The sequence below is a fragment of the Dendropsophus ebraccatus genome, chromosome 12 (assembly GCF_027789765.1).
Source record: "Dendropsophus ebraccatus isolate aDenEbr1 chromosome 12, aDenEbr1.pat, whole genome shotgun sequence".
In the NCBI taxonomy this organism is placed as follows: Eukaryota; Metazoa; Chordata; class Amphibia; order Anura; family Hylidae; genus Dendropsophus; species Dendropsophus ebraccatus.
Window position 1 is genome coordinate 18,911,065 of NC_091465.1, and position 22,730 is coordinate 18,933,794.

General features: G+C 45.8%; 1 protein-coding gene across 1 annotated transcript; it reads right to left on the reverse strand.

Moving 5' to 3' along the window:
- Positions 1–1,333: 1,333 nt before the first annotated feature.
- STT3A (STT3 oligosaccharyltransferase complex catalytic subunit A) lies at positions 1,334–22,642 on the reverse strand. The gene is made up of 18 exons (XM_069947382.1): positions 22,548–22,642; positions 17,535–17,660; positions 17,369–17,429; positions 16,880–17,001; positions 9,243–9,388; positions 9,016–9,106; positions 8,820–8,926; positions 7,967–8,131; positions 7,688–7,868; positions 7,230–7,385; positions 6,697–6,788; positions 6,368–6,523; positions 6,060–6,248; positions 4,775–4,891; positions 4,435–4,537; positions 4,171–4,359; positions 3,311–3,426; positions 1,334–1,602 (listed from the first exon to the last, which is right to left on the reverse strand). Exons 2-18 carry the CDS (start codon positions 17,620–17,622, stop codon positions 1,564–1,566), a joined length of 2,118 nt encoding a protein of 705 aa, XP_069803483.1. The 5' UTR covers positions 17,623–17,660; positions 22,548–22,642; the 3' UTR covers positions 1,334–1,563.
- Between the last annotated feature and the right edge of the window lie 88 nt (positions 22,643–22,730).

The window sequence follows — 22,730 nt, forward strand, 5'->3', positions numbered from 1 at the left end:
TAAACACACTTTTGCATTGTACAGCAATTTTCAGCCTCCCCGCTGCTCACTCTTTCCTTCTGGCTGTTACACTCAAACTGGTGACCTATGTAGTTACCACCTTTTAAAGAGGCCTGGAGAGTCATATCTGGGTGTAGAATGTCCGCTTTTTATCAGAACCATTACTTCTTTTTCCCTCAGTTTAGAGTAGCTTTGCAGCCCAGTTCCATTGAAATGAATGGAGGTGAATTATTATACCACATACAACAAGAGCACAGAGGTGGTGCAGTTTTTGCAAGAATGTAGCTGTTTTTTTCTTCTTCTAATCTTATGGTGCATTTAGAGACTTATCTGACAGATTTTTAAAGCCAAAGCCAGGAATGGATTTGAAGAGGATAGATCCCAGTCTTTCCTTTATGACATGTTCATTGTTTATAGTCTGCTTTGGCTTCAAAGATCTGTCAGATAAATCTCTATGTAAACGCACCATTAGATAACCGAATACTGGATATGGCTGTGTGGAGGGAAGCAAAGGATTTAGAGGGGAACTCCAGGCAAGTCTAAAAATCCGATGCAGGGTGGGGGACATAATGAAGTCATACTAAATCATCTCTATAGCCCAGCAGCGCAGCATCACCAGCTCTTTAACAGCCACCAGTCTCCTGTTTCTCACGGCTTTCTGCATTGCCAAGTCCTGGCAGGAACCTCCTGCTGAGCCAGTGACTGCAGCAAAGTCCCGCCAGCAAAGTCAATGATTGGCTGAGTGGACATTTCTGAGCTGGGACATGAGCTAGCACAGTGATGGCTAACTTTGACACTCCAGCTGTTGCTAAACTACAATTCCCATCATGCCTGAACGACCAGAGATATGGATTTGGCTGCCCAGGCATGATGGTAGTTGTAGTTTTGCAACAGCTGGAGTGTCAAGGTTAGCCATCACTGACCTAGCAGGTAGTGATACCACGCTGCCAGGCCACAGAGAAGGGTAAGTATGACTTATTTATTATCTCCACTTTGCCAACACCATATTTTAAGATTTGGCCAGAGTGTAAGTCTGTTCAAGAGACAGAACTCCATCCCCAATAAAGGGACAGTAGAACATTTTGGACCTGGACATGATGGGAGTTGTAGTTTTGCAATAGCACGGGAGCCAAGGTTCCCTAACCCTGCTTTAGAAACTAAGCCTCAAAAGTCTGGTGAGTGGGATCCCAACTCTGGGACCTATTCTGCAAGCAAAGACAACCATATTCAAGAAGAGACTGGGCACATCAGTGGAACCCGTCCTCTACTCTGATGCACAGGCTATATATACACCTCCCATTACTGCAGACATAAGAAATACAGGACAGCGGGATTTGTATCCCCATCTTTAATTGACCACTGTAAAGTCGATACCACAATTTCAATCATCTTGTAACACATTCGTATTGATAAAAAGCATTCCAACTCAGTTATGGGCAGCGAACAGTGCAAGTTCTTCGGCCAATCAAGTTCCATTCTTCCCGTCAATAGAAACAGTATAAAAATCTGGTTCACAGGCGAGGGTTCTCTCAGTGCTGTATGTTTTTAAAGCTGAAGGCATCGCTATGTCCGAGACAATCCGCGGTTATCGAGATCTTTCACCTGTTCAACGGCAAAGCACAAGACATGAGATTATATATATCCAAGACTCGTTCTGAAAAGCGGTAAATGTACACACAGACTCCTATTACCCAGAGGCCATAGAGGTGTCATTTTGGTCTCCATTCGGTGTTGTGTCTGGTTTTGCTGAATGGAACAGCACAGGCTTCCGTGTTAGGAGGTCCCCAACTTATATCTTATACTTTGGACAGACATTGAGACCTGCAGAGTGAAGCTAGCCTCACATATACTGCATTAGGAGGGGGTCATGTGACCAAGTCATTTATACTTTCCTGTGTCTGCTACACGGTTGTAAAATGTTGCGAAAGTTATTTTTGCATACTGAATTGCAGGAAGAATACAGTACTCTTTCAGAAATGACTGTGTCCCATTAAAGGGATTATCCAGCGCTACAAAAACATGGTCACTTTCTTCCAGAGACAGCACTGCTCTTGTCTTCAGTTTGGGTGCAGGTTTTGCAACTTAGTCCTATTGAAGTGAATGGTGCGTAATCGCAAATCACACCTGAATTGACGAGTGGGGCTGTCTGTGGAAGAAAGTGGCTATGTTTTTATAGCACTGGATGCCATTTTCACACTTGCTGTATACTCTGCAGATTCTATGCATGATATATAACAATGGCAGCTAAACACAATTCTATTACTTCCAGTTATATGCAATGGGCTGCAGTCATCAGAGCATACTGGGAGTTGTAGTTTCCTTAACAGCTGAAGAGCCATACTGTGTCAAATATAAGCTGGAGGAAAAGTCATCATCAGATGACCAAAAACACAATTGTTAGAGTTTCTGTCATTTGCAATACCTTCAGACATGTCAGACAGGTCAAAACTTAGGGTGCGTTTACACAGAGAGATGTATCTGACAGATTTTGGAAGCCAAAGCCAGGAATGGATTTGAAGAGAAGAGAAATCTCAATCTTTCCTTTATGACCTGATCCCTGTTTATAGTCTGTTCCTGGCTTTGGCTTCAAAGATCTGACAGATAAATCTTTCTGTGTAAATGCACCATTAGTGATTGGAGTGGGCCTCGCTGTCGAGACCTTTTGTGATCCTGACATACAGCCAAGAGGGAGAGTGCAACGGTGAGCTCCACTTCACAGCTGGCTGAAGATCCATCACTGGCTACATAGACTAGAATGATGCAAAAGTGTTGGACTTGATTGACAGCTGGTGTGGTCTGCACTGGGTGGTGTACATCTCCCGCCTGTTCAGACATTGATGGTTCCCACAATGCATACCAGCAGAAATTCAGTACGACACAAATGGATATAAGTTTTCAAAATTCCATTTAGCATATAAATTTGCATTAAAATCACCGCCTACAAACTAACCAGATTTTTACAATTTTCAACGTATAGGTTGGAAACCTCAGCAAATATTTGGCTAAGTTTGCGTCTACTCCATACAGATTGTGCAGTAGATGTTTGTTATGGGATAGGACAACTGTGAACTGATGAACAAGTGTCCGCACCTCAAAACCTATCCCTGGCCTATAGGGTCAGCACAAGGGGTATTATTCTTTGGATGCCATTTTCACACTTGCTGTAGACTCTGCTGATTCTATGCATTATATATAACATTGGCAGGGTATAACGGAACACACCTTTACTGTGGCCTCTAAGGACTGTGTATTCTACCATATAGGAGTCACTGGAGTAGATAAGGATTTATCAGTATCATGTGGACTATACCTTGTATATTCTGACCAGCCAGTGCTCGGTGGTGTAGGCTTCCTCCAAGACATCAAGCTCAAAGTCTTTGTTTCCAATTTCGGCATTTCTCACACGGTCGTAACCGGGAGGTCGCTCTGAAAAAGAAAGTTAAGATTTCTATATGTTTCTGGAAGACTGGAATTAAGATAAGTGTGCCAGGCTGCTGTGCGCTCTCTCTGATGTCAGCACTGGGACCATCTAGCTATGTCATGTCTGACAGTCTAGTTTTTAGGCATACACTGCCTGCAAACATATCTTTTTAATGTAGTTGTCAAGAAAAATTCCCTATTTACCAGCCAGGTGTTCAATTCAAGGCCAACTTGTTTCACGACACTTGTGACACAGGTTGCAGACTGTTTTACCTTACTGCATTGCTGCAACCACCAAACGGCAGTCACCAATGATCCATCAATGATGGATTTCTGGTTGTGGCAACTTGCTGGTCACTTTAGTTAGTAGAGATGTAACATGATACAACAATTTGTCACACAAAGCCTCTTTGCCAATGGCTGTTTCGGGAACTGCAGGACTGCTCAAGCCCTGATTCCATTTAAATATCAGCATTAGCAATACTGAGATTCCTCTAATGTTTAAGCTTATTTATGTTAGACTAAGAATAGGCATTAGAATTGAGGAAGCTGTCCGTGTCAGGAGCGCAGCAGCCTGTAGCAGAGCGAGCTGTGATTTATAGTTATCCCACTTGATAACTTAAGTTTCATGTAAAGGAAAAATTCCTTTTATCTTCATTTACATAAGGTAACATTATGTTTAGTAGACTGCTTATCCCAGAAGCACCATCGTTGTTGCAGAACATAACTTCCTCCTATGACAACACTTACTGGCTTCTGTGTAAACTTGTCCAAATCGGTAGTAGCACATCTTATACATAAGGCAATTGAGAAGCACAGGGGAGCCTTCTCTGTCCACGCGGAACTCCCCTGTGGGGGTGTAGTAGTCGTGTTCTTTTATGTGTTTCCCTGTGTCTGTGCTGCCACCAATTCTCACCATCCACAGAAACTTGTTGATATCTGAAGGAGGAAAAAGAAAAGTTTAATACACAACAAAGAACAGAAGACAAATGCAAAAGGAGGAGGATCCCTCACCATCTGATGAATATCCAGTCAGGCCTCCAAATATGACAAGGACATAGCTCACATCCAGCTCTCTCATAATCTCATAAGCTTTTTCCTCCGTGGACGCCATCGCCTAAGATGATAAAAGGTTAAAAAGACTGTGACCACCACCAAAGTATACCAACTATTACCCTATCCCCGTGCACTCTGCTTTCCTGTTGGCACTGTTACATATTTAAATTCTGATGCTTCAATTATCTTAGATGTTTTTCATCGCAAGTGTACTTACACAGGGGAAGCCAGAAGCCAGAATTCTGCACTGTTATAGAGCCAGTGCAAATGTGCCGATGTTTCTGTCACTGAGTCTTACCTGGCCCACTCTGGAAATGTGCGTGTTGTTCCAGGTGTTATTGTCCACTAGGATCGTTCTATTAGCCATAGCCGTTATCTGGTATCCATAATCCCACCACGACATCACTTTGGCATCCTGAATAAAACAGAGAGGGATTGATTTATCTACAAATTATATTTCCAATTGCAATAACCTTCTTACTGCTGGTAATTAAAGCAGGTCTTCACCTATAGTTTCCTATAAATAATATAGTCTTACAGGATACAGGAACAGCATGATCGGGTCTATTTTTCATGTTTTGCCGGCAGTAGGGTGCCCAATAGACATGAGCAGTAGACATTTACAGTAGCAATGACGCAAATCGCTTCGTTCCTATCTACTCATCAGGCTGCGGGCTTTGAAGTCTACTCTACTCCATGCCATTCCTCCCCAGGTGCTGGGAAAAGCTGGATCCTGTCCTGGAAAACTGGGAAAAGTTTCCCAGGAGTGGATCCATCTTTTCCCAGCACCCCGGGAGGAGCGGCATGGAGTGGATCAGACTTCAAAGTCTGCAGCCTAATGAGCAGAATGCAGATAGCAATGAAGCGCTTCGTTTCATTCCCATTGTAAATTTGCTCATCTCTAGTGCCCAATAACCAGCCTGCACAGTGGTGCCTGCCCCTAGCCACCTGTCACTCATATTAATCAGGTATTCAGCTTATGACCAAAGATAGAGAACATATGACGACTAAGCAGGACTTAAAGGGTTTTTCCAGGACTTTTACACTGATGGACTATGCCATTAATATCCAATCAGTAGTGGTCCAATTCCTAGCACCTTCACCAATCTACTGGTTGAATGGACCTTGGCACCCTTTTCATTCCACATGAAGCAGAAATTAGAACATGGTAGTATCTGGCCTAACAGCTCCACCCTTTAAAGTGACTAAGATAAGCTTACATGGCCACTATCAAAAGTAGATGGCAGTGTCCGGTATAAAATGAACAAACCAAGCACTTGCAGTTGATTGGAAGTGGTGTTGTGAGTTGGCGCCCCCACGATTAGGTGTATTGAACTAGCCTAAAGTCAGGCCAGCAATATAAAAAGTTCAAGAAAGCCCCTTTAAATTGAATCTTTCTCAATCTTCTTGCTGCTGCACTGACCCTATGAGTGGAAACCTAAAATGTAGCAGGAGAGTCCAATATCCAATGACATACATACCACTAAGTGCAAACTAGTCCAGACCAGTGTAAGTATACACACCTATATCTATGCCCTCATAATAGAAAGGCCAGGATGCCAGGATAACACATGCAGGCTCACCTCGGGGGTGTTGTGTCTCAGCCAGTAATAAGCCTCCCTGAAATCATCAAATATGATACGGCTTCCATCACCGCCACGGGCAGAAAGCACAATGGAGGGTGAGGAGTACGCTTCACTGGTGACCCAGGTGGAGTGGAATGTGTAAGTGACCAAGAAGAAAGCCATGACCATAATCATCCCGCTGGCGACCTGGGGACAGAACAGTACATTTAAAAGGGCTCGTACAAGACTTTTTGAATCGTTAAAAAAAAAAAAAAAAAAAAAAAAAAATTGGTGATGCAACATTATAAAAGAGCAGATCAGCTGACCTCGTTCTTGATGGGGTAGGTGGAATCCTGCTGTTTCTTTGACTTCTTATCAGGACGGCTTATATCAAGGTTCTTCATGTATGTGGTTAACACCTGAGATACCCCGATTCCAGAGAGAATGCACATGACCGGAGCCAAGACCAGCATCAGACGCACCTGTAAAGAAGACATAGCATAGCTGTAACAGATCCTGGAGTAAAGGAACGTTTTACTGTATGCATCAAGGGGATATGATGGGTCAATAGTGGTTAATCCTAAGTATGACAGTCACATCGATGTTACACCAACATTATACAGTACATTCTACTAGATAGAAAATGAATACATACCATGACAGCAGAGAAGTACATGCTGGTGACTCCGTACATGATGATGAATATCCTGGCATCAGACAGGTTGCTGAAGCAGTAATAGAGACCCACTGTGTAAAGAGAATGGGAAGACTGAGAACTTGCACAAACAATGTAAGAGCCCTATTACATGGTGCAATAATAATCAAACTGGCTGATACTGTGCTGTGTAATAGAGCTAGCGATCCCCTAAAGGAAGAGTTCTTTTGTTGGCTGATCAAGACGTTCTGTCCCGCTGAAAGATCATTGGCTGTCGGCCATGATTGGACAAAGAGGCCGCATGAACGACCCAGTGGCCCAGCCACATGACTGGTTGAAGCCTCCTGGCAGCTTGGTCCCCAAGTCACCAAAGGCCCCAAGTCACCAAAAGATCAGTAAATGCAATTACAATGGAGGTGGCCAGTGGCATGGGTGGTGCACTGCTGCTACATACAACCTGATTTTTATAGGTTCGATATTATAGCATGCTGCTTAGGAACATCAACACAATAAAAACTGAAGTGTCACCGGACCTGGGAACATGAAGACGAGGAGCTGCAGATCAAAGTAGTAGGAGGACCATGTAGTCGGCTGATGTTCAGAAACGGACGCAATGATAGGAATGTTGTTCTTGGCGTAAGAAGGATCCAGGAGGGAATAGAAACGTCCAGTCCATGGGGAGATTTTACCTGAGGCAGGAGAGAAAACAGGTACTTGCACTGATATACAGGAAACTGCATGGCAAAAAACTAGAGAAGAAGTGGTGCCAACATGGAGTATGTGATGTAGTAGAGATGAGCGCAACTCAATCATTCCCGCATTGCACTTATCTCTACCATGTAATTAATTTGCTGCATCTTGCTTGCAGGTTGGTCGCTTTTCCTTATACCACTTAACAGTTTAACAATCACCAATTCACAGACCCCCCCCCTTCTCTTCATACGTCGATTGAGCATCAGAAATCTCTTGAAGTCGAAGCCCAGTCCTTTACCTGTCAGCATAAGTACAGCTCCCACAGTGAGCAGGATAAATCCCACCAAGGAGATGACACTTCGGAAGAGGATCTCAAACTGCTGGGCATTCAGTTTACTCCGCAGATAATCCACAAAGGCATGGATCTGACACAGGCCGAACACTCCTAAGGCCGCCATGTGCTCAGAGGATAGAACAGGCTGGGGGCAACAGAAAGAAACATGGATGTAAGGATGGGAACTAATGCAGACTGAAGCATAAGGGACACCGGAGGTGATGCCGCCTATGTGGTCATTACCTGGAATCCAACAAAGGAGATCTGCATGGATAGGATGGTGCCTAAGCAATACACCGTGCAATAAGCCACATAGATGCGATGAGAGAAGCGACCGGTCAGCATCAAGACAAGGACATGAAGAGGGATAAGATTGATCAGAAAGACGTAACCACCCCAGGACGACACCTGCACAGAAACAAAAAGGCTCAGAAGAAAAACAAGTAACAAAATCCTTTCAATTTACCATCCACCAGCATGTTAGAACTCTAAGATTATCCTAACCTGCTGACTTTAAGGAGATCTTTGGAGCTCACTACTTATCGGGTTCAACAGGGTTTTCCCATGAAGGGCACTTATGGATAAGCCATGAATGTTTGATCAGTGGGGCCTAAAAACATTGACCTTTCTGATCATGTGAACAGAGTGGCAATCGAACTTGTCTGACACTTCATTTAACCAGAAGGAAATAGGAATCCCACTGATCAAACACTCATCACCTATCCTGTAGATGAATAATGAGTGTTGTTCAGGATAACCCCCTTTAAGGGTGCATTCACAGATTTGATTTGCTTTGAATTTCCAACTTCAAATCTGCGCCATCAAATCTGCTGTGGATCCTGTACGTGTGAACGCACCCTAAAGTGGTATTCCAGTACAAGATGGACCAGATGGTCTTTTTCTGCCGACAATCTTCTATAGATTTCTATTGGCAATAAATTTACATATACACACACATATATATATATATATATATATATATATATATATATATATATATATATATATATATATATATATATATATATATATATATATATATATATAAACACACACACACATATACATACAAAGCTTCCCAGCATCGTACACTTACCATGTAAAAATAGGCGAGAGCGCACATTGCTGCCCAGTAGATGGAGCCAGTCTTTACTGCCTTGATCCACATGTAATATGTAAGCAGCATGCAGAAGATGGCAATACCTGAAATCAGGTGAGAGTCCAGCATTACATCAGAACCACCACACACAGGCCCCAGCCCACACACTAAGGTATCATATGTCACCTCTCACCTTCATTATCATAGGATCCAGCCACAGAACGGGAGATGTATCCCGGAACAACTGCAATCATTGCTGCGGCTAAGAGCCCGGCGCCAGCATCCTATGGGGGTAGGGAATGCAAAGAATAAACCACTGACACAGTGCTGAAAATATGCGTTCTCCGATTTAGCGTATGAACTGCTAAAAGGCATTGAAAAGCGTTGAACTTCTCTAATAGACTCATAAGGGGTACTTACTTTCAGCTCTTTGGTCAGGTGGTAAGTGACGATAGTGGTGAAGGAGGAGAAGAGAGGAGCGAGGAACACGCATACATTTCTGATGTCGATGGTGATGTGAAAGAAGTGCAGAATATGGTAGAAAGCTGCTGATGTGATCATCAAACCTGGAAGAGATGGTAAGAAGGTGAACTGAATGAAAAATCCTCCTGTCATTCCTGACTCCACAATCAGCACACACTTTTTGAGGACTAGTGATTCTCCATTACACTCCGCAGCCATAAAATTAAACAACCTGCCTATTGTTTTATCCCCCCGTGCTGTGACTCACCAAGGACTGGACCCCAAAACCCTGCAAAGTCAGCAGCAGATCCTGTAAGGTGTGAGGTGAAGACCCCATATCCCTGTGATGTCCCCTGTGGTATCAGCATCCTGTAAGGTGCGGACCCCATATCCCTGACATGTATCCTGTGGTATCAGCAGCAGATTCTGGAAGGTGTGAGGACCCCATATTCCTGTGATGTCTCCTGTGGTATCAGCATCCTGTAAGGTGTGAGGTGCGGACCCCATATCCCTGTGATGTCTCCTGTGGTATCAGCATCCTGTAAGGTGTGAGGTGTGGACCCCATATCCCTGTGATGTCTCCTGTGGTATCAGCATCCTGTAAGGTGTGAGGTGCGGACCCCATATCCCTGACATGTCTCCTGTGGTATCAGCAGCAGATTCTGGAAGGTGTGAGGACCCCATATCCCTGTGATGTCTCCTGTGGTATCAGCATCCTGTAAGGTGTGAGGTGCGGACCCCATATCCCTGTGATGTCTCCTGTGGTATCAGCATCCTGTAAGGTGTGAGGACCCCATATCCCTGTGATGTCTCCTGTGGTATCAGCATCCTGTAAGGTGTGAGGACCCCATATCCCTGTGATGTCTCCTGTGGTATCAGCATCCTGTAAGGCAGTATTTTCAACCAGTGTGCCGCGACACATGGTCGGGTGTGCCGCGTGGAAAGTTATGAAACAGGAGAAAACAATGGGGGAGAGAAACAGCGGAGAGAAGCAGGGAGGAGAGAAGCATGGGGGAGAGAAGCACAGGAGACAAACACAGGGGGGAGAAGTATGGTGGAGAGAAGCACAGGGGGGAGAAGTATGGTGGAGAGAAGCACAGTTGAGAAGTAGGGGGGAGAAGTATGGTGGAGAGAAGCACAGGGGGGAGAAGAAAACAGGCCCAGGTTTCACACTTAGTGAGTATAAATACATTTAGAATCTATATTATTAACTATATGTATAATATGTACTGTTTTAGTGTCATTTTGTGCCATTTTGGTTGGTGGTGTGCCCCGGGATTTTTTAAGTATAAAAAGTGTGCCGCGGCTCAAAAAAGGTTGAAAATCACTGCTGTAAGGTGTGAGGACCCCATATCCCTGTGATGTCTCCTGTGGTATCAGCATCCTGTAAGGTGTGAGGTGTGGACCCCATATCCCTGTGAGGTCTCCTGTGGTATCAGCATCCTGTAAGGTGTGAGGTGCGGACCCCATGTCCCTGTGATGTCTCCTGTGGTATCAGCATCCTGTAAGGTGTGAGGTGCGGACCCCATATCCCTGTGATGTCTCCTGTGGTATCAGCATCCTGTAAGGTGAAAGGTGCGGACCCCATATCCCTGTGATGTCTCCTGTGGTATCAGCATCCTGTAAGGTGTGAGGTGCGGACCCCATGTCCCTGTGATGTCTCCTGTGGTATCAGCATCCTGTAAGGTGTGAGGTGCGGACCCCATGTCCCTGTGATGTCTCCTGTGGTATCAGCAGCAGATCCTGTAAGGTGTGAGGTGCGGACCCCATGAATGGGACTTGTTTTTTAGCACATCCCACAGATGATCCATTGAATTGAGATCTGGGGAATCTGGAGGACAAGTCGCCATCTTGATTTTCTTTTTTATGTTCCTCATTCCTCAACAATGTCTGCAATGTGCCATGAAGGAGGGGACTTTATGTGTACAATGGTTAGGCAGGTGGTACGTGTCACAGTAAAATCCACATGATGCCACGACACAAGGTTTCCAGCAGGACATTGTCCATCACACTGCCCCGCCATCTTGTCTTTTTCCCACAATGCATCCCGGTGCCATCTCTTCTCCAGGTAGGTGACTTCCACATGAAACTTGACGCATCTGACCAGTCACCTTCTTCCACCGCTCCATTTCTTAGGTTCATGTGCCTGTTGTAGACACTTTTGATGGTGGACAGGATCAACATGGTCCCTCTGTCTGTCCTGCGGAGCCCTATACACGCAAGCTGCAATGTCCTCTGTGACCTGATTCCTTTCCATCATAGCCAGGATGACGTTTTTCAGCAGTTTGCTGGACAGCAGCTCTTCTATGGGATTGAACCATACAGACTAGCACTCACATATTACAGTCACTCAGATCCTTAAAAATGGCCTTCGCTTTAACCCCTTTGTGCTGCAGCTAGTTTGGGCCTTAATGACCAGGCTAATTTTTCAAAATCTGACCTGTCTCACTTTATGCTCTCATAGCTCAGTGATGCTTTAACGTATGCTAGCGATTCTGAGATTGTTTTTTCGTGACATATGGCACTTTATGTTAGTGGCAAAATTTGGTCACTACTTTGTGTGTTTTTTGTGAAAAACATCAAAATATCATGAAAAATTTAAAAAATTTGCATTTTATGAACTTTGAAATTCTCTGCTTCTAAAAAAGAAAGTCGTAGCACATAAATTAGTTACTAAGTCACATTACCAATATGTCTTCTTTATTCTGGCATAATTTGGTAAACATATTTTACTTTTTTAGGGTGTTATGGGGCTTAGAAATTTATCAGCAAATTATCACATTTTCGTGAAACTGATTTTTTTAGGGACCAGTTCTTTTTTTAAATGGATTTAGAAGTCTGGTATCCTGAAAACCCCCATAAGTGACCCCATTTTGGAAACTACACACCTTAAAGAATTAATCTAGGGGTATAATGAGCATTTTAACCCTACAGGGGCTGGAGGAAAGTATTCACAATTAGGCAGTAAAAAAATTGAAAATTTAAATTTTCCAATAATATATACGTTTAGATTAAAGTTTCTCATTTTCAAAAGGAATATGAGACAAAAAGCACCCCAAAATTTGTAATGCAGGTTCTCTTGAGTACAACGGTACCCCATATGTGGGCGTAAACCACTGCATGGGCACACAGCGGGGCTCAGAAGGAAGGGAGCGCCAATTAGCTTTTCCAATGCAGATTTTGCTGAAGAAGTTTCTGAGCGCCAGGTGCGTTTGCAGAGCCCCTGTAGTGTCAGCAGAGAGAAAACCCCCCATAAGTCACCCCATTTTGGAAAGTACACCCCTCAAAGAATTCATCTTGGTGTGTGGTGACCATTTTGACCCCACAGGTATTACAGGAAAGTATTCAAAAGAAGACAGTAAAAATGAAAAACTTGAATTCTTCCAATAATATGTTCGTTTAGTTTGAAATTTCTCAATTTCACGAGGAACAAGAGGAAAAAAGTACCCCAAAATTTGTAACGCAGGTTCTCCTGAGTACAATGGTACCCCATATGTGGGCATAAACCACTGCATGGGCACACAGGAGGGCTCAGAAGGGAAGGAGCGCCAATTAGCTTTTTCAATGCAGATTTTGCTGCAGAAGTTTCCGAGCGCCAGGTGCGTTTGCAGAGCCCCTGTAATGTCTGCAGAATAGAACCCCCCCAAAAGTCACTCCATTTTGGAAAGTGCACCCCTCAAAGTATTCATCTTGGTGTGTGGTGACCATTTTGACCCCACAGGTATTAGAGGAAAGTATTCAAAAGTAGACAGTAAAAATGAAAAACTCAAATTTTTCCAATATTATGTTCTTTTAGTTTGAAATTTCTCAATTTCACGAGGAACAAGAGGAAAAAAGTACCACAAAATTTGTAACGCAGGTTCTCCTGAGTACAATGGTACCCCATATGTGGGCGTAAACCACTGCATGGGCACACAGGAGGGCTCAAAATGGAAGGAGCGCCAATTAGCTTTTTCAATGCAGATTTTGCTGAAGAAGTTTCTGAGCGCCAGGTGCGTTTGCAGCGCCCCTGTAGTGCTAGCGGAGTAAAATCTCGCCATAAGTCACTCCATTTTGGAAAGTGCACCCCTCATAGAATTTATTTTGGGGTGTGGTGAGCATTTTGACCCCACAGGTATTTGAGGAAAGTATTCAAAAGTAGACAGTAAAAATGAAAAACTCGAATTTTTCCAATAATATGTTCCTTTAGTTTGAAATTTCTCAATTTCACGAGGAACAGGAGAGAAATGTCACCCCAATATATGTAACACAGGTTCTCCTGAGTAGAACGGTACCCCATATGTGGGCATAAACCACTGCATGGGCACACAGCCGGGCTCAGAAGGGAAGGAGCGCCAATTAGCATTTTCAGTGCAGATTTTTCTGAAGAAGTTTCTGAGCGCCAGGTGCGTTTGCAGAGCCCCTGTAGTGTCAGCAGAATAGATTCCCCCCAAAAGTCACCACATCTTGGAAAGAGCACCCCTCAAAGAATTCATCTTGGGGTGTGGTGACCATTTTTACCCCACAGGTATTAGAGGAAAGTATTCAAAATTGGCCAGTAAAAATGAAAAACTCGAATTTTTCCAATAATATGTTGGTTTAGTTTGAAATTTCTCAATTTGACGAGGAACAGGAGAGAAAACGTACCCCAAAATCTGTAACGCAGGTTCTCCTGAGTACAACGGTACCCCATATGTGGGCATAAACCACTGTATGGGCACACAGCAGGGCTCAGAAGGGAAGGAGCGCCGATTTACAGGAGCAAAACCGCAGCTAGTAATGGTTATTAGAATAGCGCAGTTACTAAAATAAGATAAAAAAAATGAGATTACAGGTAATGTGGGGAGGTTACAAGCAACCAGGGGTGGTTATGGGCAACCTGAGGTGGTTACAGGTAATCTGGGGTGGTTACGGACAACATGGGGTGGTCACGGGCAACCTGCTGTGATTACGGCAACCTGGGGTGGTTACAGGCAACGCGGGGTGGTTACGGGCAACGTGTGGTGGTCACGGGCAACCTGCTGTGGTTACGGCAACGTGGGGTGGTTACAGGCAACGTGGGGTGGTTACAGGCAACGTGGGGTGGTTACAGGCAACGTGGGGTGGTTACAGGCAACGTGGGCTGGTTACAGGCAACGTGGGCTGGTTACAGGCAACGTGGGCTGGTTACAGGCAACGTGGGCTGGTTACAGGCAACGTGGGCTGGTTACAGGCAACGTGGGCTGGTTACAGGCAACGTGGGCTGGTAACGGGCAACGTGGGCTGGTTACGGGCAACCTGCTGTGCTTACAGACAATCTGGGATGGTTACGGGAAACGTGGGGTGGTTACGGGCAACCTGCAGTGCTTACAGACAATCTGGGGTGGATACGGGCAACGTGGGGTGGTTACGGGCAACCTGCAATGCTTACAGACAATCTGGGGTGGTTACAGGCAACGTTGGCTGGTTACGGGCAACCTGCAGTGCTTACAGACAATCTGAGGTGGATACGGGCAACGTGGGGTGGTTACGCGCAACCTGCAGTGCTTACTGACAATCTGGGGTGGTTACGGGCAACGTGGGGTGGTTACGGGCAATGTGGGGTGGTTACGGATAAACTGAAGTTCTTATAGGCAATCTGGGGTGGGTACCTGTAATCTGACATGGGCACCGCAATCTGGAGGGGGTCATTGGCAATTTGGGGTGGTCAGAGGCGACGTGCGGTGGTCAGAGGCGACGTGCGGTGGTCAGAGGCATTGTGGCGTGGTCAGAGGCGACGTGCGGTGGTCAGAGGCGACGTGCGGTGGTCAGAGGCGACGTGCGGTGGTCAGAGGCGACGTGCGGTGGTCAGAGGCGACGTGCGGTGGTCAGAGGCATTGTGGCGTGGTCAGAGGCATCGTGGCGTGGTCAGAGGCATTGTGGCATGGTCAGAGGCAACGCGCAGTGGTTACGTGCAATCTGGGGGGGTTACATGTAATCTGGCATGATTACGGGGAACCTGGGGGGGTTATGTGCAACCTGGAAGGGTTACAGACAATCTGGGATTGTTACTGATAAACTGAAGTGCTTATAGGTAATCTGGGGTGGGTACATGTAATTTGGGGTGGTTACGGGCAATCTGGAGGGGGTCACTGGCAATTTGCGGTGGTTACGGGCAACGTGCGGTGGTTACGGACAACGTGCGGTGGTTACGGACAACGTGCGGTGGTTACGGACAACGTGCGGTGGTTACGGACAACGTGCGGTGGTTACGGACAACGTGCGGTGGTTACGGACAACGTGCGGTGGTTACGGACAACGTGCGGTGGTTACGGACAACGTGCGGTGGTTACGGACAACGTGCGGTGGTTACGGACAACGTGCGGTGGTTACGGACAACGTGCGGTGGTTACGGGCAACGTGCGGTGGTTACGGGCAACGTGCGGTGGTTACGGGTAATCTGGGGAGGGGTTAGGGGTAATTTGGGAGTAAACTGCAATTATTACTATAATAAAAAGTGTGTGTTTTATTTTTTTGTATGTTTTTCACTTTTTGTACTTTACACATTCATTTTCACTGTATTACTATGATTACTGTGATATTTTCTATCTCAGTAATCATAGTTCAGTGACAGAGACCAAATTGGTCTCTGTCACTTTAAATTTTCAGAGTTGGCTGGTTGTGAAGCGCATGCGCACTTCATAACCAGCCAGGACGTCGAGGAGGAAGGAGCTCCGTCGATCCGGTGAGTATATGGGGAAGGGGGGGGTGACTGGGGGACGGGGGTGACAGGGGGGGTGGGGGGCGACTTGGGGGGTGGGGGGACATCACTTTTTATCCCCTGTCACCAATCATTCATGGTGACAGGGGATAAAAAGTGCCGGGAGCACATGGCACAAGCGATCAGCGGTATATAGTATATACCGCTGATCGCTTGTACCGGGACCCCACAGGGGGGTCCCCGATGACTGCCCCATGCTCTCCGCTACCTCCGGTGGCGGAGAGCATGGGGCTTTCATTCATTTTAACCTTTTAATCGCTGTGAACCGACGTTAGTCGGTTCACAGCGATAGCGGCGGCCATCTTGGAAATGATGGCCGCCGGGGGAGGGGGGTTAGTTATCGGGGCACTAGGGGGGGCTGATCTGAGGTCTGGGGGATACTTATTTCATCTCCCCCCGCCGTAGATTCACGGCGGGGGGAGATGAAAGGTGGCGGCGGCACCGGTACTCTCATTTACCGACGGTCGCCGCTATAACGTTAATAGCGGCGATCGTCGGTAAGGGGGGGGGGCCGGGACGGACCTCACACACTGCCCCAACCCCTCAGCTACCTCCGGTAGCCGGGGGGATGGGGTGGGGGCCGTCCCGGCCCCGCAGCCTTATTCTCTGCCATCGCCGTAAAAAGCTGATGGCAGCAGAATAAGGCCCATTAGTGACCGCCGTAGAAAGCCGTATCGGCGGTCACTAAGGGGTTAAAGTTATGGCTGATCAGCGTACTTCTAAGGTCACATGCAACAAGTCACATCTAGCTTTACAGGGCCACAGCGTGCCCAATTTATGTCAGCCATGTTCCAGGGCGCCAATGAAGCAGCAGCTGAAAAGGCAGAATTAATCAATGACTGTTCAGTAACAACGAGGGGCAGAAGCTGTAACCTACCTGGATAGATGGTTCCCCCAATAATTCTTCCCAGTGGATACCATGCTCTGTCATCGAACCAGTTATGGAACTTATAAAACCCTTCTTCTGCCAGGAACCTGGTGGTCCGATAGTTGAAATACCTGAGGGGGTACAGAGGAAAATAAATTAAGTCAGTCACTATTTAGGAAGAAAAAAAAGCTGAATTCAGAATGCAGCTCTGGAGGAAAGTGTGGTAAGAGGTGGCCAAATCAGTATATAGCAGAGCTGCTCCATATAGTAAGTAATATCTGGATGTAGTTTATATAACAGGGTTCAGAAGAGGATCCTGGCTTTTATGAGATTGTCCCCATCACAGGCACATTAGAAGGATTCTGGGTGTGGGATAAATACACCATCACCATCATCACCTTCATCTCCTGCTCTTAAAAATCTACATCCAGAGCTTTGTAAGAACCGGTCTGTCCGGTCGGGCGGCTCGCTTTGAAGAGGTAATAAAGCAGAACTTACGGATCAAACTCATGGATGACACTCTCAAATCTCAAGACGGAGAATAACCTGGTGGAAAAAGCTGGAGAGGAGGGAAAAGAGCAGACATTAATACAATGGGGGGAGGGAGGGGGGGGGGGGGGGGGGGGGAGTCGGAGGACTGCGGGTGGATGATGGGAGTACTCACAGAGAATTGCGGCCATGGACAGGATGAGGAGTTTGAGAAGAGTGTCCTGCTTCTCATAGGACAGCCGCAAGAATCCTAACCGAGTCATTTTCACATGTAGGGGAGGGACAAACAACACTCAAACACCTGTGGAGCAACATAAAGCATCTGTGATCAGGGAACGTACATAATATATCAACTAGCAGATCCCCACAGCAGCACAGAGTATCTCCTGAAATGCTCTGTGCTGCTGTAGACCTGGCTCTTCTCACTCAGTAATGCTGTAACCATTTACAACAGGGATGGGGAACCTTCCGCTGTTGCAAAACTACAATCCCCAACATGTCTGGACAGCCAAAGCTAAAGCTTTGGCTGTCTAGGCATGATGGGAATTGAAGTTTTGCAACAGCCAAAGGTTCCCCATCCCTAGTTTACAAGATCACCACATTGCTCTACTGAAATGCTCTGTGCTGCTGTGGTCCTGTGACCCCCCCATCAAGTGTACACACCTCTCCTGAAATACTCTGTGCTCTTGTGCACCCTTCTCCACTGACTACACATTCCAGAAGAGGGATGTGCTTTTGCAATGAAAGAAAAAAATTATATGGTGGAAGGTGTAAATAACAGCTGCACAGAGTATTTTAGGAGAGGGGTGTGCTAATCTTTTAAAGGGGACACAGACTTAGTTATATACCGGGTTCTCAGCAGCACAGAGTGTTACAGAGTATGTACAAAAGAGCACGACCTTGTCTGAGAAGCAACATCATCACTAGCAGAGAATATTTCAGGTGTGTCCTGATCTGGGAGGTCACAGAGAGAGATACGTGGTAGGACAGGGAACGTCCACAGCAGCACAGAGGATTTCAGGAAGGAAAAGTATTACTGAACATAAACCACGCTCTGGTCAAAGGCTGAATAATCCCATTCATTCTGAGCTTTTAGATAATGGCTGCACATTGCTGAGGCTTTTATCTGGCACGGATGATGCACGCTATCTATGGGAAAAACACTTACCCAGCATGCACCTGGGGATTGCACAGCTCTGTATGCTCGGTAAACAAGCACAGACTGGCAGGCACATCAGCATACCGGTCATCACTTGCAGCTGGCGTGAATGGATGAGACCTAATATAATCCCAATGGGAAATAGGGTGGCACAATGCATCTGTTTCCCATATGGTTTAATACCAGGATTTTACACCGTGTAAACAGTGATGTGGCTATTGTAGATCTGTGTATGTGACCTGTGAAGCATACATATCACTACCAGCAAAGAGAGCTACACAAAAACTGTACATTAAGTGAGGCAGGTGGTCTGCAGTTCACCAACAAAACAGTAAGTCAGGGGTGCTTTATGCATCCCTGGTTCACTGTCAGTAGATTCCCTGTGCCAGTGGCTCCACATCAGACGCAGGGAATCTGTGCACAGCACTAGAGTCATTTGTGTTTTTGGAATCAAGAATAATGAAACAACAATGACTACTGGTATTGTCAAATTTCTAGTATTGTCACAACTCTAACAGCAAACCTGAACAAACAGCACAAGCAAGAACTCTAGGTATATAGATGACTCCAAAACAGTAAACTCCTACCTGTAGCTCTCCAGCTGTTGTCAAGCTACAACTTCCTGAGGGTATAAACACACAGACCGTATACGCAGCGTATTTACTGCTGCGATACGCAGCAAATACCCAACAGATTAGATCTAAATAACTGAACACAGCATCAAATCTGCACCATCAAATCTGCTGCAGATCTGCTGTGTATACGGTGTGTGCGTTTGTACCCTGAAAGCAAAAGGAGGGACGAGATTTATGTTATTATATAGATACCCTTCCATCAACTCTGAAATCACTGATAGTTGGGAAGCAGGGATAACATGTACTGACTGATGCTTTACACACCAACTACTCCCACAGGGTATGTGCACACTGAGTAATTTTGCCGGAAACTCCGTTGCGGAAATCTCAGCTTGCGCCCGCGGACTGCGGAGGGTGCGAGCGTGTCCGCCCGTATCATAGACTCTATTCTATGCACAGGCGGCTCTTTCACCTGTCCAAAGAATAATCAAGTTCATTCTTTGGACGGAAGGCGGAATCCGTCCGTGCATTAGAATGGTATCTATGGCACAGGCGGAGATGCACTCAGCCGTGAGTGGGTACGAGCGACGGAATCCAACGGAACATCTCTGCGCGGATTCCGTAGTGTGAACCCACCCTTATACTCCAGAGCTGCACTCACTATTCTGCTGGTGGGTTCACTGTGTACATACATTACTTATCCCGTACTGATCCTGAGTTACATCCTGTATTATACTCCAGAGCTGCACTCACTATTCTGCTGGTGGGGTCACTGTGTACATACATTACATTACTGATCCTGTACTGGTCCTGAGTTACATCCTGTATTATACCGCAGAGCTGCACTCACTATTCTGCTGGTGGGGTCTCTGTGTACACACATTACATTACTTATCCTGTACTGATCCTGAGTTACATCCTGTATTATACTCCAGAGCTGCACTCACTATTCTGCTGGTGGGGTCACTGTGTACATACATTACTTATCCTGTACTGATCCTGAGTTACGCTTGTCCAGGGCCTGTATGTTCTAACTAAACCTCCTTTACAACTGTAAAATGCCTGAGGAGCAGTTCTGTTGTTACACTATAACTCCCAGTAGGTGACAACACACAACAAAGGTCCGACAACATCGGCACTAACAGTAACACAACGCCAGTCTGTTACCATCTCCAGAAAGTGAGTGAGTCTTCCAGCGTAAGAGATGGCAATAACCTGTACTCACCAGGCAGGGGCTGCAATTGGGAGACCCTTAAATAACCCCAGATTCCCCAATACTGCTCCTAGAGAGGGGCTGTCCCTTATAGCCAACAACTGCCCCCTAGTCTGGAGTGAGGTTGTCGCTGCCTCCTCTCTACACGGACAGTAGAGGGGGCTGTACATGGAGGATGCCGCTGCAGGCAGTGCCAGGAGGAGCGGTATAGGAAGGTAGGATTTCCCCGACACCTGTCTGTCACCTGCACAGCGCAGATGGGGAAAGTCTGGGATGTAGAGGGAAAATGTATCAGCCAGTCTTTGGGTACGTTCACATGTCCAGATTTTTATATAGGCCTTTTACAGCTTGATAATTTTTAATAGAAGTAGATTACAAATCTAATCAAGCTGCTGTATGTCCTGCAGGAAGTGGTGTTTTCTTCTCAGTCTGACACAGTGCTCTCTGCTGACACCTCTGGCTGAGACAGGAACTCTGTCATGGTTTTCTATAAATCCCCATAGAAAACCTCTCCTGCTCTGGACAGTTCCTGTCTCGGCCAGAGATGTCAGTAGAGAGCACTGTGTCAGACTGAGAAGAAAACACCACTTCCTGCATGACATACAGCAGCTAATAAGTATGGGAAGACTTGATAATTTTTAATAGAAGTAAATTACAAACCTATATGACTTTCTGACACCAGTTGATTTGAAAGAAAAATATTTTTGCTGGACAACCCCTTTAATCCCCCTGATATACAGCAAATACACGACTGCACTAATCCCCTATAGCCATACAGTGATATCCTATAGGCCACAGGTGTCAAGCTCAGACCCTCCTGCTGTTCCAAAACTACAATCCCCATTGCATAAACATATAGACAGGAAGAGAATGTAAGGTTTCCATCACCTTATATGCAGGTGATACATGCAGCTTTATAACAATACACAGGGAACATATCTATATATAAGGACAAAAAATATCTATCTATCCTGTATAATAAATAAAGGCCTGGTCTGGTCAGACACTAAGTCCTGCCACAAGAGGGCGTACAGAGCTCCCCTTACTGCCCTATAAATAAAGACTCTCAGAGGCTACTTTGGGTAGTGTACCTCTTAAAGTGACTGTACCACCAGGCCCAGGCTGAAGCACTGGAGGCGGGCCGACCCACCCTTAGCGTGAGGAAACTCCAGCCCCTCCATGACGTGACTCCATTAGAATCAATGGAACCCTATTATAGAGGGGCGAGGGTTTCCTCCCACTAAGGGTGGGTGCTTCAGCCTGGTGGTACAGTCACTTTAATGAGATAGCCGACTGCTAGACATGACTACTGTGCACTCAGATGACACACTATGAGAGGTGGCAGGATGGTCATTATAACAAATTGCCTGCGGCTACATGAGGGCACAAACAGGTGGAGACGGATCCCCAGCATAGAGGATGGTTTCATTCAGTCATTGCCAATGTATGGTGAGACAGCTTCTATAGGCCGAGCTGCAGGACGCCATACTTTATATATCATTAAGGGTATATAGCCGGTATGAGGAACCTTTAGCCCTCCAGCTATTGCAGAACTACAATTCCCATCATGCCTGGACAGCCTTCGGCTGTCCAGGCATGATGGGAATTGTAGTTTTGCAATAGCTGGAGAGGGCTGTAGGTTCCCCATCCCTGTTATATAGTGATGTACCCATAGGATTGTATGCATCCCATACATACATGAGTACACTGATGTGGACCCTCATGTGAAACAATGTCATATCCTATAGAATCCTACAGAGGACACAATATTATATAGTATATAGAGACACACACACACACACATATAAAATATTATATAATTGTGTGTGTAATATATTATATATATATATATATATATATATATATATATATACACACACATATACACACACAATATTATATAGTATACACACATATATAAATATTATACACACAGATAATATATACACACAAATGGTGCAAATATTTTTGCAAACTGATATAAATCGGATGCATATATCATATATATCTGCACACCATGCATCACAATCCTACACTGGGGATATATGTATATATTACTTATTTCCATACAGTCCTATGCTATAGAAGCCTGCACAGGGCACACATGCAGGGACACCCATACAGGATGTGACACAGTGCAGCACGCATACAGGGGGGCTATGCCACTACAGCTGCCCGGTAGAGCGCGGTGTCTCCCCTGGCAGCGGCCGCCCCTCATCCTCCCCCGGTCCCCGCTCTCACCTGGCAGCAGCCGCTCCTCTCTCCTCACTCTCCCCATCAAACTCCCCACACTTTCTCAACCTACCCTGGAAGTCAGGAAGACCCGCCTCCACCCCGGCCCCGCTAACCGATTGGCCGGACGTTTTCCCTGCTCTATTTTCATTGGACGAAACAAACAAGGTTGGCTGAGGAAAGCCGAAGGGG

Coding starts and splice junctions, on each gene's coding strand:
- STT3A (XM_069947382.1), bottom strand. CDS start 17,622: ATGACTCGGTTAGGATTCTTGCGGCTGTCCTATGAGAAGCAGGACACT. Junction 6,249..6,367: donor CCTACCCCATCAAGAACGAG/GTCAGCTGATCT, acceptor TTCTGTCCCCAG/GTCGCCAGCGGGATGATTAT. Junction 4,892..6,059: donor TGAGACACAACACCCCCGAG/GTGAGCCTGCAT, acceptor TGTTTTATTCAG/GATGCCAAAGTGATGTCGTG.